General features: G+C 41.0%; 1 protein-coding gene across 2 annotated transcripts in view; it reads left to right on the forward strand.

The window, feature by feature from the left end:
• RYK (receptor like tyrosine kinase) overlaps positions 1 to 15664 on the forward strand; it is a 55611-nt gene extending 39947 nt beyond the window's left edge. For both annotated transcript variants that reach the window (XM_082766893.1, XM_082766894.1), the window contains exons 10-15: positions 4058 to 4127; positions 5958 to 6090; positions 7349 to 7458; positions 9682 to 9841; positions 13120 to 13256; positions 14094 to 15664. In XM_082766893.1, the coding sequence (XP_082623019.1) occupies positions 4058 to 4127; positions 5958 to 6090; positions 7349 to 7458; positions 9682 to 9841; positions 13120 to 13256; positions 14094 to 14205 (722 nt within the window). In that variant the 3' untranslated portion in view covers positions 14206 to 15664. The remainder of the gene's footprint in view (positions 1 to 4057; positions 4128 to 5957; positions 6091 to 7348; positions 7459 to 9681; positions 9842 to 13119; positions 13257 to 14093) is intronic.
• Positions 15665 to 16116: the final 452 nt, after the last annotated feature.

Genomic DNA, 16116 nt, shown 5'->3' on the forward strand with positions numbered 1-16116 from the left:
TGGGAAGATTAGCCTCATGCATGAAAGTGGCGGAGCCAAGAGCCCCATTGTGCCTGGCTGTATACAAATAATGTAATAGTGTGAGATAAACTTGTAGCCATATCAAAGCTTCCAGAAATCCTAGCCTGTTCTTGCTCCGTGCCCCAAGGTAGACTTTCCCAGTTGTTGCCTTGTAACAGCAAGGGTAAGATCATCTTCACGGTTCTGGGATGCACCTACATCTGTCTGAAATCGCTTCTGGTCTTGCTTTTGAGCACCTTACAAAAGTTGGGCCCTTCTTGTCCTAACTGAACATCTAGAATCACTGCTGTCTCCCAAATATTGGTCCTAACTCATGTCATCTCCATTTTTATTTATTTATTTATTTATTTATTTATTTTGCTATTCAAGTACTCAGCTGTTGGTGTGTGACAGCTTTGTGAAAATAGATGATGCTTTCTCAGGGCTGAGCAGCAGTGACCTGACTGTACCTCAGCCGTCAGCCTGCAGCTCCATGGATTGCTGAGTGCAGAGGTATTCCTAATCACAAATAGCATTAATATCCCAAAGGGAAGTTTAGCTTTTTTAGGGCTTTGAAGATGTTGTTTAACAAGCCTTACCCAGGATTGTTCACCTTCAACTCAACACTGTTTCCTGATGATGAATCTAATGCATATGAGACTGTGGCCTCCTCTGTTGTGGCTATTGTAATTTGAGAGATTTATAGCCCTGTGGGAGGTTTTCCCCCTTCTTTTCCCCCCATTCTCTCCTGTATACCTGTATGTGTAGCCATATGCAGATCAAATAACCTCACAGATCCCATACAGAGAGAAAACTAGCTGCAAAAGCTTGTGGGCATTCTTGTGTGTTTGACAAGATCATTCCACAAGTCTCGTTTTGTGTGGCTACAGAAACAAGAAAATACTAAATAAAACCATTGAAAAACAAAATACTAAAACGTGTGTGCTTACAGGTAGTGCTTAGAGATTTGAGGTATGGTTTCAGTAGAATGTTTGGCTCAGGCAGGAAGATGAAACCTATGGAATTTGCCTTAGTGTCTGCTCACTTGTGTCTCGCTGAGCTGGAGCTGACAGGTCAGGGCTGCCCCTGCACTGCCCAGGGGCTGTGAATTTCTTATATCAAAGCCAGAAAGGCTGTGGGGTTTCTTGACTGCTTATGTGAGTTTGCAATGCAGGATGGTCAGGTTGCCTGGATGATCGTGTCCTCTACAGCGAGATGTTTTATTGCCAAAATCATCTTTGGAATCTATGAAGACTTATCTGGCTATAATCTAATAAATGTGACTTTATGAAAATAAATGAGTTTAATTGCACTATTTATCATGTAACTAAAGAAAATGGTCATAAAATCAGGCTTAATTGCAATGGGAACTGTTGGAATAGCAGTACCCTGATTTTTTTTTTTAATATTTTTTACCCGTTTTGGCTGGAATCGCTCAATTTTCAAAGTGATAATTTATGTTCTGTTTTGAATTATACCTAGTAAAACCACAATAATCAAATTGTATTCTTCTAAATTGGCACAGGTCGAAGTTGGAGGAGGATTAGCCTTGCACTGCTATTGTTTGTTCTGTGTGTGTTGATTTGGTTGATTTTGTGTAAGTTTTTTTCCATGCAGAAAACAAGGAAATAATATTGATAAGAAAACACAATGCGGATGCTGGGACTGTTTCACCAGATAAGATTTAGATTTCCGTATATACTTGAACGGGAGTCAATCATCCTTTGGGTGCTCAGGAGTTCTAGCATAGTCTGTCTGAGCTGAAAGAAAACACCGAAGCGTAACAATGACCTTGTGACAAACACCCTGTGTGATGGAAAGGGAAAGGCATCGACACAGCAGCGTTGTCTGATGATGGGTGTGTTGTCCGGACCAGATTTACTTGTTCTGTAGATTTTAAATCCAGTTTTAAGTAAACTCTGATTTAGCACTTCAGATCATTGCAATGGTGAATCTTGTAATTAAAAGCAAACCAGTTAAGCAAGCACAGAGCCGAAGAGCGTGTGAGCAAATTCATCAACCCAAACTCGCACTGGGTAATCTTTCAGCACTTCGTTGTATGTTGGGATGAAGAAACTGTGGTCTGTTTGAATGCGAGTGGTTAATGCATTTAAAATGGAAGCTTTATACTAGTAACCTGCTAGCAGTTCCTCTGGCTTCTTGTAACGTGCTTTTGTGCCTTATTTTCTGTGCTGCTCGCCCTGTGGAACAGCTGGATGCTTCAGCCATTCATGCCTATATGAACTGATTTGAATGAAGCACCTTGTTTTTTCTCGTTCATTTACGAACCTGAGGTCTGTCTCCTTCAGATGAAGTTTGTCACTTAGAAAGGGCTACAATAGCTGGATGCATCCCATAAGACACCAGAGCCATGAATGTCATGGCACTTGGAGTGCTGTTTCAGGGTTTGGTGGTCTTGGTGCTTCAGCCTGCGCAGGGGCTGGGCAGTGATGCTCCCTAGGGGTTTCCAAGCATACTCAGGGTTCAGTGCTTCTGCCCAGGACTTACATCTGAATTTTTAACATTGATTTCCCAGTCTCTTTGTTTTTTAGCATCTGGATGCTTTTACGAAGGCATGCCTCCTTTTTGTTTTCTTCCCGGCTGAGGTGGTGAAAGAGCGTCTGCGGCAGTTTGCCTTGGGATATCCTTTTTTCCCCTGGTGAAGTTTCTCAATCAGCTGATGTTTAGCAGTTCCCACGTTCTTGAGTTACACGACTTCTCTTTTGATGAACCCTTCGCCCTCCCTAGGTTCATCAGAAGGGCTGCAGTGTGCCTGGAGCTGCCTGTGCTTCCAGCAGGTCTAGAAAGCTGCAGGCGAGTATGTGTTGTAGGGAGTAGCCATCTAGTAGCTTGCCATTGCCATGAGGGGGAGGCCACGCTCTCTCTCTGGGCCTTGTGCTTTCCTTCCCTACCTTGTGCTCTTCTGCACTGACCACATGCACCTCTCCTTCTGCCAGAAGTCATTTTTTCTTTTGCAAGATAAACAGTTCAGTTAGGAAAGGGTCCAGTGAGGTGCTAGAGCTGGTATGAGGAGGAGGGCAAGACCACGAAGGGAGAAGAGTGGATGTGTGTTCTGTTCCTTATCCTCTTTACCTCCATTTCCCCTCCTAGGGCAGTAAAATGTTTATTTGACTCAGATAAGATACTTAAATTCATTCTAATACAGCAAGGAGAACTGATTGGCCTCAGCTGGGTTCTCTCCTGTGCTAGCTTGCTGCAGGAGTGCTGGTTGTAACATGAAGGAGGGACAGAAGAGAGTGCACCTGGGTATGAAGAGGGGAGGTTTGTGTGAGCCCTGATTTACATTGCCTTAAGTTTGCCTATTGCTTCTTGCCACCTGGAAAACAACAAAACAAAAGAAAAAAATCAACACAAAAATGTTTGTGGGGAAGAGGGGTGCAGCCAGTGCTTCTGTCCAGAAGATGTTCTGCTTGCTGTGGGTTGCTGGAGTTATCAGAGAAGCTCAAGTTCCAGCTGGCAGCAGGGATTTCTTTGGCTTTTTTAAAGCTGGGGAGGAGAACTGCAAACATTTCTAAGGTTACCAAGAGTCAAGTGTTTCAAGTAGGGAGCACTAAATATGTGAATCTAGGAATAAATGGTCTCTATCAACATGAAAGTAAACTGTAGAAGCCTGAGTTGTGATTCAGCAGCAAACTGGTGCCTTCTGTGCACCTCTGTGCTTTTGGGAAACGCCAGGCAAGCTCCCCTGCTTCCAGCAGTGCTGGCCCTGGGCACGGGATTTGACCCATGTTGCCTGGTTCAAGAGGTTTGTGTGTGCCCAAAAGCTGTCAGGAAGTGGCAAGAGTACATTCTGTCAGCACCTGCAGTTTTTTTTCCTTTTTCGGCTTCACCCCATTTGTTTAAGCAGAAATATGCCCTAGAACTTGGCTTACTCGTGTGTGTTTTTTTTTTTTTAAACTCCATTTAAAAAATGTAGGTAAACAAATTCTATTTGTGCTCAAGTGACCTTAGCTGACTTGCAAATCTGGACCAAATTTCAATTAATACATCAGTTTGTTGCCAAAGTTATATCTGTAGCTTTTATTTTTTTCATTAGATCAGGCTTCAGAGGTGCAGGTGACAATGATGCTGACTGAAAGCTGTAAACTCAGAGGACTTCATCACAGGTGAGTTACTCAGTATTTATAAGCCAAACTGTATCTGTGCAAGATGCAAGATGAAAATACTTGTGCTTAAAGCTCCTTGGGAGGAGGCAAGATAATTGTTTACAAATTGAGCAACATGTTATATATTTCAAAATTTTCAAGCCACAGAGAGCTGCAAAGATTTCTGCATGACTTCGAAATGCAGAGTTCCAGGCATGCTTCCTATTGCAAAGAGTGCCAGACACGCTTTTAGAGCAGCACAGTCAGTGAAATCAGAGGGTAGCAGTATATGGGGGAAACTGAGAAAGTCTTTGGTTCGGTGTTCCAGGCCAAGCAGTGAGATATGGTTAAATATTCCTTTAATATATGGCTAGATATTCCTTTCATTCTCAGTTATTACAGAAAAAGCTGCTGCTGGCTTACACTGCTTCTTGCACAGGCTATTGTCTAATGTGGTGAGATCTTAGTAATGATGAGGAGAGGAAGTCTATATACAGGTTGATTATCATTTTAGGTAATCTACTAGTCCGCCTTGTACTATTCATGATTTTCTACATGGCACAGAGGAGTCCTGTGACTAGATATTTCTGTGTATCCATGTGGGACACTGCTCTTTAGGACTCTAGCACACGTGTTGCCCCGGTATGGCATCGTAATGTCACTGGGATTTATTCATTAGAATTACTGGCATGGTTTTGGGGGTGATGGCTTACATTTTAAAATGAATACCCCAAACAGCTTGCATTACTTGTGGTTTTGCAGCTTAGATTGAAGGCTGAAATTGCCCTTAAAGACCTTTGGTATTAGCAAGGATGCAGGTAAGAAGAAACCCACACTCACCATCAGGTTCCATGGCTGTAGTTCATTGTTTTCACTGGTAACATAAGGGAAGTTTAAGCAGAACTGTTAGTTCTACGATGGATTTAAAAGCTGCTTTACTAAGAATTTTTATAATTAAGGACTTGTCTAAGAGACAGGATTGTGTAAAGAGCACTAGCAGCTTCTTGGGGAAACACAATTAAAAACTGAAACTAAATGAAACAACCTTTCTCCTATCATTCAAAATCAGCTGTTACCCTTGCTTTTACAAGTCAAACTTCTTAAAATAAATAAATAAATAAGTAAAAATCCCCAAAGCTGTTCTTCTCTGACGCCTGTCAAGCTGGAGTGTTTATTTTTGTTGAAGGTAGAGCTAAACGGGCACATAGAGTTCATGGGTGTAACACCTGACTACCAGACCACTTCTTACAAGGACATGGGATTTCAAAGTTCCCCTCTAAAAATAATCAGAAATCATTGAAACATTCCTGGGATGTTTCTGATAGAAAATACAGTCCCCCAAAGATGTTTCAGGGAAAATTGAAACTGTATAGAGGTTGTTTCAAGTTTCTATGAATTTTTATGCTGATACTACAGGAAGATGTTCGTAAACAGTGCAGCACGAGGGTTATCTGAGCTGTCAGGAAGACTGAAACGCCTGTGGTAGGAGCCCTGAAGTACTTCTGCATTTATGACGCAATTTAATGTTAAGCTAATTCGAAACTAAAAGTTGCTGTTCTGGCATTTTGAAATGTTTTTTGTCTTCATGCAAATGATAACCTGTATTCACCAAATCTTAATTCAACCCTCTTGGACAAGTGAAAAATCTGGGGGTTCCTTCCTAATGGGAAGACACCCAAATATTTCTCTACCTGCTGCCTCAGTTATTTGGAGGCCTTTTGCTCTGCTATCTGTGTCAAAGGTTAATGCTTTTCTTTAGTGTTGAATTACTTTCATTTAGCATGTTTAGGGATTGAAAAGATCTTTGTCAAATTTCAACTTCATAAAACTAGGAATTTTGCTCTCTTCCAGGAATCTGCTACCTATCACTCATGTCTGTATAGAAGAGGGAGAGAAACCAATGGTGCTGCTGCCGTACATGAACTGGGGGAACCTTAAGCTATTCTTGCGACAGTGCAAGCTGGTGGAGGCCAACAATCCTCAGGTAAACTCAGAAAATCTGTCACTTCCTGCCTGTTCAGCTTTTACTCAGAAGCCTTGGTTTGTCATCTGTGTTTGTGCCTTAAAAGAAATAGTTGTGTTATTTACCTGTCAATACGGTGACAATGAAAGAATTGACAAGCAGGTTCCTTAGTGTGTATTTATTTTGATTCATACAAGGAAAACATTCTTGGCTGCATTTATCACAGCTACTCAGAGACTAATGAAGCTGAGTTAAATTCTTGGTCAGGGTAGTAGCTGGTATATCAACGTATCTGGAAAAAAAAAAAAGCGGAAATGGTATATGGTTGTGGATTTAAGTTACACAGGGGCAACTGGCAAGGGCTACCTGCCTCTGTTAATTTACAAGACCAATAAATTGTGATAAGCTGCTAAGATCTTTCAACTTTGATTCACTTGTTTTGCTGCTTAATCTGGGTTATAAATCTCTGTGCAGCACACTAATACTACCCTTTCCAAGAATTTAAACAAAGTGTGTTTATATTATTTCAAACAGGAGTTGCCTCTTAGTTGGTATAACCATACTTCCCACCTAGCAAAAACTGGGATGTTTGGTGTTGGAAATGCTTAATTGAAGATGGAACTTCTATACAAATACCTAAAGTAATCTCTTGAATTTTCTGAAATAAGTAGTTCTTGTTCTTATTAACAAGTAGTTAACAAAGAAGTCAGCATCTTATTTTTTTAATTTACTATTTAGTTTATTTTAACCACAGTCGTGCAGCTTCAGTGTCTACCTACATACTGGAGCTTTAGGAGCACTGTAGAAATGAAAGAGGAAGTGGGGTATAGATGTATGCAAGGGTTTGATTTATATGGAACTGTGAAATTGTAAAAGTAGGAGCAGCAGCCTTTAATAGTAGCTTTCAGCCATAGGCAGCAATGAGAATATTGTCTGCTGCTTGAAAACGAGTTGGTTCCTAGAGAAACAGAAAGTGAACATAGTATGATAAGAAGGTAAAATCTGCCTACGTTCACCACTAATCCAGAGAAAAGCTGTGTAACAGTGAGAAAGTTGCAAATTGGAAATGTTTGCCCCTGCCATGTCAAGGAAAAAATGGGAGGAATTTTTTTTTAAAATAAAGAACAGGTGGTAGTGTCTGTAAACAGCTAGAAAATGAGAAATTACTGGCTAGTAAAGGTTAGGGGAGAGGGGAAGGGCACTAGAATGCAAATAAAATACTAACTAGTAGGCACTGAGCTTGCAGTTCTGCATTGATTGCTCTTTTTTGCTCTTGCAGGCAATTTCCCAGCAGGATCTTGTACATATGGCTATTCAGATTGCCTGTGGAATGAGTTATTTGGCCAGACGGGAGGTCATTCACAAAGACCTGGCTGCTAGAAACTGCGTGTAAGTACTAAATGGGGTAGAGTCATTGTTGCAAAGTGTTACCTCACTAACCAGGGCTAAGATAGACTTTTTTTTTTAATTGACCCAATCTCTACTTGAAAACATACCGCTTTTTCTTTCCTAAGTTTTGTGCAAGTGCTCTTGTCAGTAAAAACTTTCTTTTAACTATAGGGTGAACCAGAATGCTTGTTTTTTTAAAAAGAACAGAGCATCCAATTCTGAAAGACTGATAGTATCTTTTTGTCTTTCCTTGTTTTTTCAAATGCTCTCTTAAAGGAAGCCATTAATGTTAATAGGAACTTGGAATGTCTTGGCAGTTTTCTAGTGAACAGGTTTTCCACCAGGTACTGTTGGACAGAGGATGCAGGAACATCTACCCTCTAGCCACCCCTCGTGCTTTTGAACCAATGCTACAATGCCACCTTAGCAAAATCTTTCACGCGGTGTAAGGATGCTCAGTTTGATACAGTTCCTTAAACACTCTTAACTCCTATTGTTTTTTTTCCTCTGGTGGCTGTATTGAAAAAGCGATACCATGGAAAGCAAAAGTCATAAGCAGTGCTCCAGGAAAGCTACCTGGTGGCAACCTCTCATTTCAGTGCAGAGGATTAATTGCCTCGTGACATTCCTGTGCAAAGGGTCAGCAGTCTAGCCAACTTTAGTCCCCGCCCTCCAGGGGCAAATTCCAGCTTCGTTTTAGTTGCCATACTTGTGATCCTGAGTGCTGGCAATAGTACTCAATTTGTAATCCATCTGGTGCTGCTTCTTCATGGCAAATGCAGGCAGGAGCTGAACATCTGCTGATCTTTGCTGCAGTACAAGAACTACTGGACTAGCCTTGGGTTTTTACATAGAAAAAGAGGTGGTCAGTAGCCAGGATTCCTTGAAGGGCTTTATCTGCCACTCCCTTCTTTCCAAGGTTTATTCCTGGGAGTACCTCTCTGTGGGAAAGACGAGGAGTTGGTATGAAGTGTATCAGGTCTATGTGTCTGTCTTAATTTGGGGAAGGGAGCCAGGATTGCAGTGTTCTTAGCAGGTTTGTGAAGGGGGGAAATACTCAAGTGTCTTGGGCCCAGTTGGAAAGGACATAGTCCATAGTCCATGACACAAGTCAGGGCTCTGTAGTCACTGGAAAGTACACTTTGTACTTGTTCATAGGCAGATCTTCTAGGAATTTCTCTGAACTTCATTTGTGTCTATTAAGAGTGACAAGATATGGAAATGTCTTGGTCTATAAATTTTGAGGTCACTGAACAGACCCGAAAGCACACAGGAATGGGGTAAATGTGAAGGTACCTGGAATAATAAAGCAGCAAGCACACAAACTGAGCATTTATATTTAATTTGTCTCATCAAGATAAAGAAGTACTTGAAAAAATGAGGATGGGAAACGCTATTAAAAAAAAAAAGACAACCAAAATCACAATGTTATTTTCTTATTCTTGTCACAAAATATTTAAGCTAACATTTTCCCCATATTCTGAAGTCAGATGTTTGAGAACACTGAATTTTGACTTTTTTTTTTAAGTTTAAAAGAGCATGAATTAATATCCCAGAGAGGGGAAAAATCAGTAGGCAAGTTTATTCCATAAACACCCACTAAAGGTTCCTCTGTGCTACTTTGAGGCTTTTTTTGTTGTTGATTACAAGTAAGTTTTCCTTAGCCAGCTTCCAATTTCTGATTGTCCAACAATCAGAGCGAGTATCTTTTGCTGAGGCAGTGTTTGTGGAAATAAATATTTTATTAGTGCAAATAATATTGATTAGGGATGAGGTTTTAGGTCACAAATGATACCAGTTGCTTTATCAAGATACTATTAGACCTTGTTTTGCCCAAGTATTTAGCTCATAAATGCCACAAGGGTACTATAGCTAAAATAATTCAGCTGAAAGTGTATCTCCAAGGGAACAATAATAATTAAGGGAGTTCTTTGTTTGCTTTAACTGTACTTTTCTGCATTTGTAAATGTTGTATTTTATTTAATGTAATATTTCTGATTTTTGTAGTGCTTATCCGTTATCACAGAGTAAATACTTTAAATAGTATTTAATAACCACAGAAAAAGTGTCTTGATCAAGAAGAATGCTAACCCTTTGATGTGTCGATAGCGTGATCAGCATTCCCCAATGAAACCCTTAGTTGGAAACTTAAAGTGGTGTGTAAATATTTTCTGTAAAACTGTAGTGCCGAGGTTGCTAAATACTTCTGTTCTTTTAAATTAGCATTGACGATGCACTTCAGGTTAAGATTACAGACAATGCGCTATCTCGAGACCTGTTTCCTATGGACTACCATTGCCTGGGGGATAATGAAAATAGACCAGTTCGATGGATGGCTCTCGAAAGCCTGGTTAACAATGAATTTTCCAGTGCTAGTGATGTGGTAAGTTTCGTTATTTTTTTTTTTTTTTCCCCTTACATTTTGTAAATATATTTTGATAACTTTTCTTCCCCCACCAAACCTTTCTCAGTAATTACAGAATCATGGCACTGAACAGATATCAGTGATTTATCCAGAACTGCTCTCCTGTTTCCTGCATTTGCTGCTTAGGATAGATAGTTTAAAGGTCAAGCAGGCACTTCTCGCCTGGCGGAATTAATTGTCTGTTGCTCCTTGTCCTACTTGGTAGTGTTAGCAGAAAAGACAGTTACATTCAGTGAGCAACCTGTATCAGCACGTTTGCTGTTTGAATGAACATGATCTGTAGTCCACTAAAGATCTAAGAAATAGTGATGGTTCTTAAAGGCTTTCCCCTCTGGGAGGTTGGCTTTGAATTTGGGATCAACAGGTGAAATCGTCAGTGTTTTTCTCGTGTATGGGGAAGCTCCAAGTTGGACAGAGTTACTTTGCAGGTAGGGAAAACGTGGGAAGAATTGTTTCCCTTGACCTACTGGCTATATTCATGGTAACAGAGCCCAGAATACAGCTGGCTTTTTGCTTCAAAGACACACTGCTGATGCATTCAGTTTGTTCATGAGGATCCCAAGGTCCTTTCCTGCAAAGCTGCTTTCTAGGCAGACAGCCCCAGCCTGTCCTGTTGCAGGGGGTTATTCCATCCCAGAGGCAGGACTTGGTATTTGCTTTTCTTGAATGTTGACATTCAATCCACTTCTCCAGTTCCTCTTCAGTCTGCAGAAGCCCTGACCTCCAGCCTGCCAGCCACTCTGCTGAGTTTGGTATCATCCAGAAACATCCTCAGAGTCCAGGTTGTTACTGGAGATGAAGCAGTGCTGATCGCTGAGCAGCGTCACTATAACCAGCTGCTATTTGGACTCATGTTGCTGATCACAGCAGTTTGAGTCCAGCAGCCCAGCTGCTTTACTGAAAACACCTTGCCACTTGGGCTGTAGGGATGCTGTGGAAGATGATGTCAGTGGCCTTGCTAAAGCCAAGGTGAACATCCATCCGTTGCTCTTCCTGTACTCACTGTGTTCTCAGCAGAGTAGCAGGCAGCTTAGTTTGGCAGCTTGCCCTCAGTAAGGCCATGCTGGCTGTTCCCAGTCACCTTGGATGCATCCCCTCCGGTCCAATGGTCTTGTGTTGATGCACGTGATGAGCTTTGGTTCTCCAGACTCCCTCCCTGCATGCTCGTGCAGTCTCACTGTGTTCCTCAGGCAGCCTTCTCCTGGATCCACCTTTCTTTCCTTCCTTGGTGCCTGGGCTTAGTCAGTGCATCCATGGTGGCCTTGTACTGTGCTTGCTCAGCTTCCTGCACATCTGAACAGGCTGTTCTTGTGCTCACGGGAGGGTGTCCTGTGAGAAGAACAACCTTTGGTAATTTGAGTACTAATTAGATAAACCACTTCCCCTTACGATCTGTCTCTTCCTGCTAATGGGGTATTTTCTTTGGTAACAATGCTCTCCTTAACGTGGCTACATCCAAAGATTGCAATCTATTTCTTAAAATGTGCTAGTTTAGGAAATTTTTGAAAAGATCTGGTTGTGTTTTCCTCATTGCCATGGTTTTTGTACATCAAGCCATACAAATAATAATAATAATAAAAAAAATAAATGAAAAGGAAAGAAAGAGAAAGAGTCAGCTCTGCTCCAGAAATACTTCTGTTCTCATTATACCCATGTGGGGTTTTATTACACCAAACTTGAAGACAGACCAGGAAATAGAAATCGCCTATAAAGGCATGTTTTGATACTAAACGGGATCAATAAAAACATTGATTTCTTCTTACTCACTTTCTAAAATCTGGAACACAAACACATTTGCTGGTCATGAAGACTGGACTGGAAATGAATGTTTATATAGCACTGCCAGTAGAATTTTATTAGGAAGCAGGCACCTCGGTCTCATAATCATTTTAGAAAACTTCAGTGCAATTCAGCTTACAGTATTTTAACACAAAACTCCCTTTTGTATTACATAAAGTCAGCTTCTACTATGTAGTTCGGTACTTCACATGCGTAGCTGTTTGAGTTTTGTAGCATGCAAAATGGGAGATCTTTCTGGGTATAGAATATGTGCCCTAATTATCATTTTTGCAATTACCTGGATACTTTTCACAAATATGTTGTAATATGTTTTTGTCTGTTCACTTGGAACAAATCTAAATACCAACTGCATGCAGCTTTATCGGTGCTGAAATCTGTTACAAGAGATTTAGGTGTTGTCTGCTAAGATGCAATTAGCATGTGTTCTAAACTTGCTTTTTGGATGCATTTCTTTAAAACAGTTTTCCTGGCTTGAAACATTTTTAATGTATTCCTCCTCTGCCAACAGTTATACCAGTCAGCTAAAGCATATTAAAACAATTCCTGATGACTTTTAGTTGTGTTTTTTCCCCTCTCTGGTGCACATGAAGCTCTACCTTGTTATGCTGTTTGTATGCAGTTCCTTACCGAATTGGAAGTAGCTATATTCTTAAAGTAGTTTTGCTTGAATTGCTTTTTATTCTAACTCTCTAGGTGCTCTACCACCTATTTGTTGGCATTTTCCTTACCTCCCTTGCCTCCACGCACTGCTAATAGGTGTAGCTGTTCAGCAACAGGCCAGGTCTGTGTGCCTGCCATTCTCTGGCTCTGAGCTTCTCAAAGGACACTGGCAGCATCCCTTAATTTAAACACTCCTAATCAAAGCCACCTTTGATTAAAACTTGATTAAAGTTTTCAAGGCTGGGAGAAGAAATGCAGTTCTACCCCTTTTAAAATAAATCATGATGATTGCAGCACGTGTAACTTCTGTTGCAAGTCTTCATTGTGCAGTATCAGCATTCTCTTTTGGTTTTGTCTCTTTGCTCTCTGGATACCAGCTAGTTAAACCACTTTACTTGTACAATGCTTGTGCTTGTATTGATTGATTGAGTTTTCATCTTTATAAGCTCCTTTTAGAAGGAGTGTCAGATGAATGATGTGTTGAAGGCTGATCCAGCTGCCAGGTTTACTTAGATAAAATCTTTGTTTTTCTCAGAAGTCTTACTTCTGGGCGTATACTCAAAATATACAGAGAATTTTGATTTAGAAAAATGGTTTCATTCACTCTGCTATTCTGAACCTTTGAATTTCATAGGACTTCTATGAGAAATTTTGGGTAGTGTTTTTGAAGGGGGTAAACATATGAAATCATTAAATAAATTTTTATTAAAATCAATAAAAATAAAGTTTAATGTTCCTTAGACTTGTTAAGTGGGCTGCATGCTTTTTCTTTTCAGTGGGCCTTTGGAGTAACACTGTGGGAGCTGATGACTCTGGGACAGACTCCATATGTCGACATCGACCCCTTTGAGATGGCTGCTTATTTAAAGGATGGCTATAGAATAGCTCAGCCGATCAACTGTCCCGATGAACTGTAAGTGTGCATCTTTGGAGAAAGGGTAAAATGTCTCTTTTGGAACCAGCATGTTAAGCCAACCTTATCAATGAAAGAGCCAGGTCTGCTTCTCCCTTTCCTGTTTGTTTGTTTTTGCTGACCCTTGTGTAAGTATTTGCGTGGCTTCGCAATGATCTGCCTCGAGGAATGCAAGCTGACATTTTTTGTTGTTGAGTTTCATTTAATCCTGACCCACCTCTCTTCCTTATTCTGATATGTGAGTGAGACGGGGTTAATCATCAGGCTGAGAAGAGGGAGCTGAAGGGGATGGAGGTTTTCCGCTTCGTATTTGTGGGGCTGTGGTGTAAGAAGCTGCTAGGTTTGTGGGGAGTTTCAGTTCTCTCAGCAAGACTAAAGAGAGAAGCAATCTGTGTAATGACGCTCAAACAGCAGCACTCTCAGTGTTTAATCATAATCTTAATGGGATGGGAGAAGGCAAGAACACAGGCACCACCTCCTGCCTCACATGTTCTTCCAAATCCCCTTCCCGTAAACCTACCACAGAAGCGCTTTGAGCTATGCTTTTACAATACTTCAGCAATTTCCGATGAATTATGTATTACTTCCTCCTGGATTGCCTCTGACCTGTATTCTGAATCAAAACAGTGCCTCCAGTCATGGCGTGTTTATTGATCGTTCCAGGTGTCTGTCTGCAGCAGGAGTGATTCAGCACAGTGTATCAGAAAATGCAGGGTTCCTTTTCTCTTCCTCTGGTTGGCAGGCTTTCTTGTGCCAAATGTTGTGTTGTTTTTCATTTTCAGGCTTGGGACTGTGGTTGCCAAGTGCGTGTTCTCATGTCTTCTGTTTGTCTTCCAGGTTTGCTGTGATGGCCTGCTGTTGGGCCCTAGATCCTGAAGAAAGACCCAAGTTTCAGCAGCTGGTGCAATGTTTAACTGAATTCCATGCAGCATTGGGAGCCTACGTCTGAAACTGCGGGGAAAAGATTCAATTCACTGACTGGGAAGAAGGCATGGCATACGTTTGCAGCTCCATGCATCACTCGGACTCGCACACGTGATGTGTATAAAGCAACACTAAAGGGAGAAAGCACTTCTTCCAAAACACTGTGCCTTAGAATGCTTTAGTAGTCTGAAGTTTTTTGTAAGACCTCTTGATGTTGAATATTTTCTAGATTATCACTTTTGCTAAGTTAAATCGAGACCTTTTTATTTGCCAGCAGGATTTTTAAAGTGTAGTGATAGTGAACTTGAACACAAGATTTGGATGGACTTTGCACTCTTACAACAGACAAGTGATATTTTTTTTGAAGGGTATATGGAACTGGTAGAAAAGTGAGGATAGGGGGAATTAATGCAAAAAACACGTTGCAGAAAAAATTCCCTGCTTTTTAAAGATGTTGAAACTGAATCTTTCTGACCAGCTCTAGTGTTTGTACTTGTATGTATCTGGAATAGCTTTTTAGTATCAACTTCTTCTATTTTGAGACAACAGCACATTGTGGTTGGATCCACAAGCGGCAACTTACTTTTTTAACCCATTCATGAATGTTTTTTTGGAAAAGCTGGTCTTCAGGATGCAATATCCCCTTTTTAAAGCAGTAAGTGATTATGTAAAAGTGATTCCAGTTTACCTCACACAGAGAGTAGCAAAGGGAGGGGTGGCCTGAAAATGGTACCCCTCCTTGCAGATAAAAGGCTGATGTGATTTTTAAGATGGTTTTATGTGCTAAATAGAGGCCTTCAGAGAAGTGCCAAAGCAGCCCTTGCTTGGGAGTCTTTCACCTCAGACTTCTGGATCACAGTTTCTCTTGTTGAAAAGGTACTGGTTGTTTTTTTTATGGGCTTTTATGGCCTGAAACGGGCTTAAATATATAAATATATATTTGTAAAGACACTTGCAGAGTAAAGAATGTTTTTCTATTACATCTAATGTGAAAGTTTGGTCCCTCACATTGCCTGTATGTACAGGTTGGTGGTTGTTATTGGGGGAAGAGTTGGTTTGAAGACACTGTGCATTGCTTTCCACCCTCCCTGCAGAGCTAGTCCCTGAGACTTAATATATTGTCCTGCTGCCTTCATTAACCCAAATATCCATTCCACCCCAGGTTATTTTGAGTTTGAACATTGAGAGTACTGAACAGAGTTTTTCAGGAAAATGTGTGATGATCCACTGACTGAATCACAGAATCGTTCATGTTGGGAAAGACCTCCAGCATCAAGTCCATCTGTTAAACCAGCACTGCCAAGTCTAGGCTGAGCCTCAATAACTTTCAGCTTCCACATACAACAAAACTATGTATGAAATAACCTTCAGTTCTCCAAATGCACTGTAGAATGCATCCTCTACAGTGATTGTAGGTTGCACCTTAGCATAATGTAAAGCATGGGGAATTTGCCTTTCGTCTCATGCCATCGTCAGAATAAAGCATCCATCACCTAGAGTGTTTGTGCAACTGCATGTTGGGGAGCATTGCCCTGACAGGCTCCATAGTGATCGCGGCATTTTAGGAGACTGGTCTGCAAGTACGAGCAGCTGGATTTGGCTGTGTTGTGCAGTTGTGCAGCTTTTGTTCTTTCCAGAGTTCTCAAAGCTGAAACTAGTTGAAGGCAATTAATCCTTTCTAATTAGTATTGCGTGAGGCAGAGCTCTGGGCAGTCAGTTGTCATTCTCACAGGCTTCCCCTTTGCCTTGCTGAACTAAAACAGAGCGTCCTCCAACATGCAGGACCTTTTCTGCCTGAGCTCCAGTGCTACTTATCTGTGGCTATGGAGCCAAGGCTTGCTTTATCCTAGAAGGAAAAATTCCTGCTGGCTCTAATATAACTCAAGTCTGGGCACGTTATGATGGGCTGTGTTTGCTTGAGTGAACTGAAACTGCT

This window comes from Aythya marila (genome assembly GCF_965140915.1).
Source record: "Aythya marila genome assembly, chromosome: 9".
NCBI lineage: Eukaryota > Metazoa > Chordata > Aves > Anseriformes > Anatidae > Aythya > Aythya marila.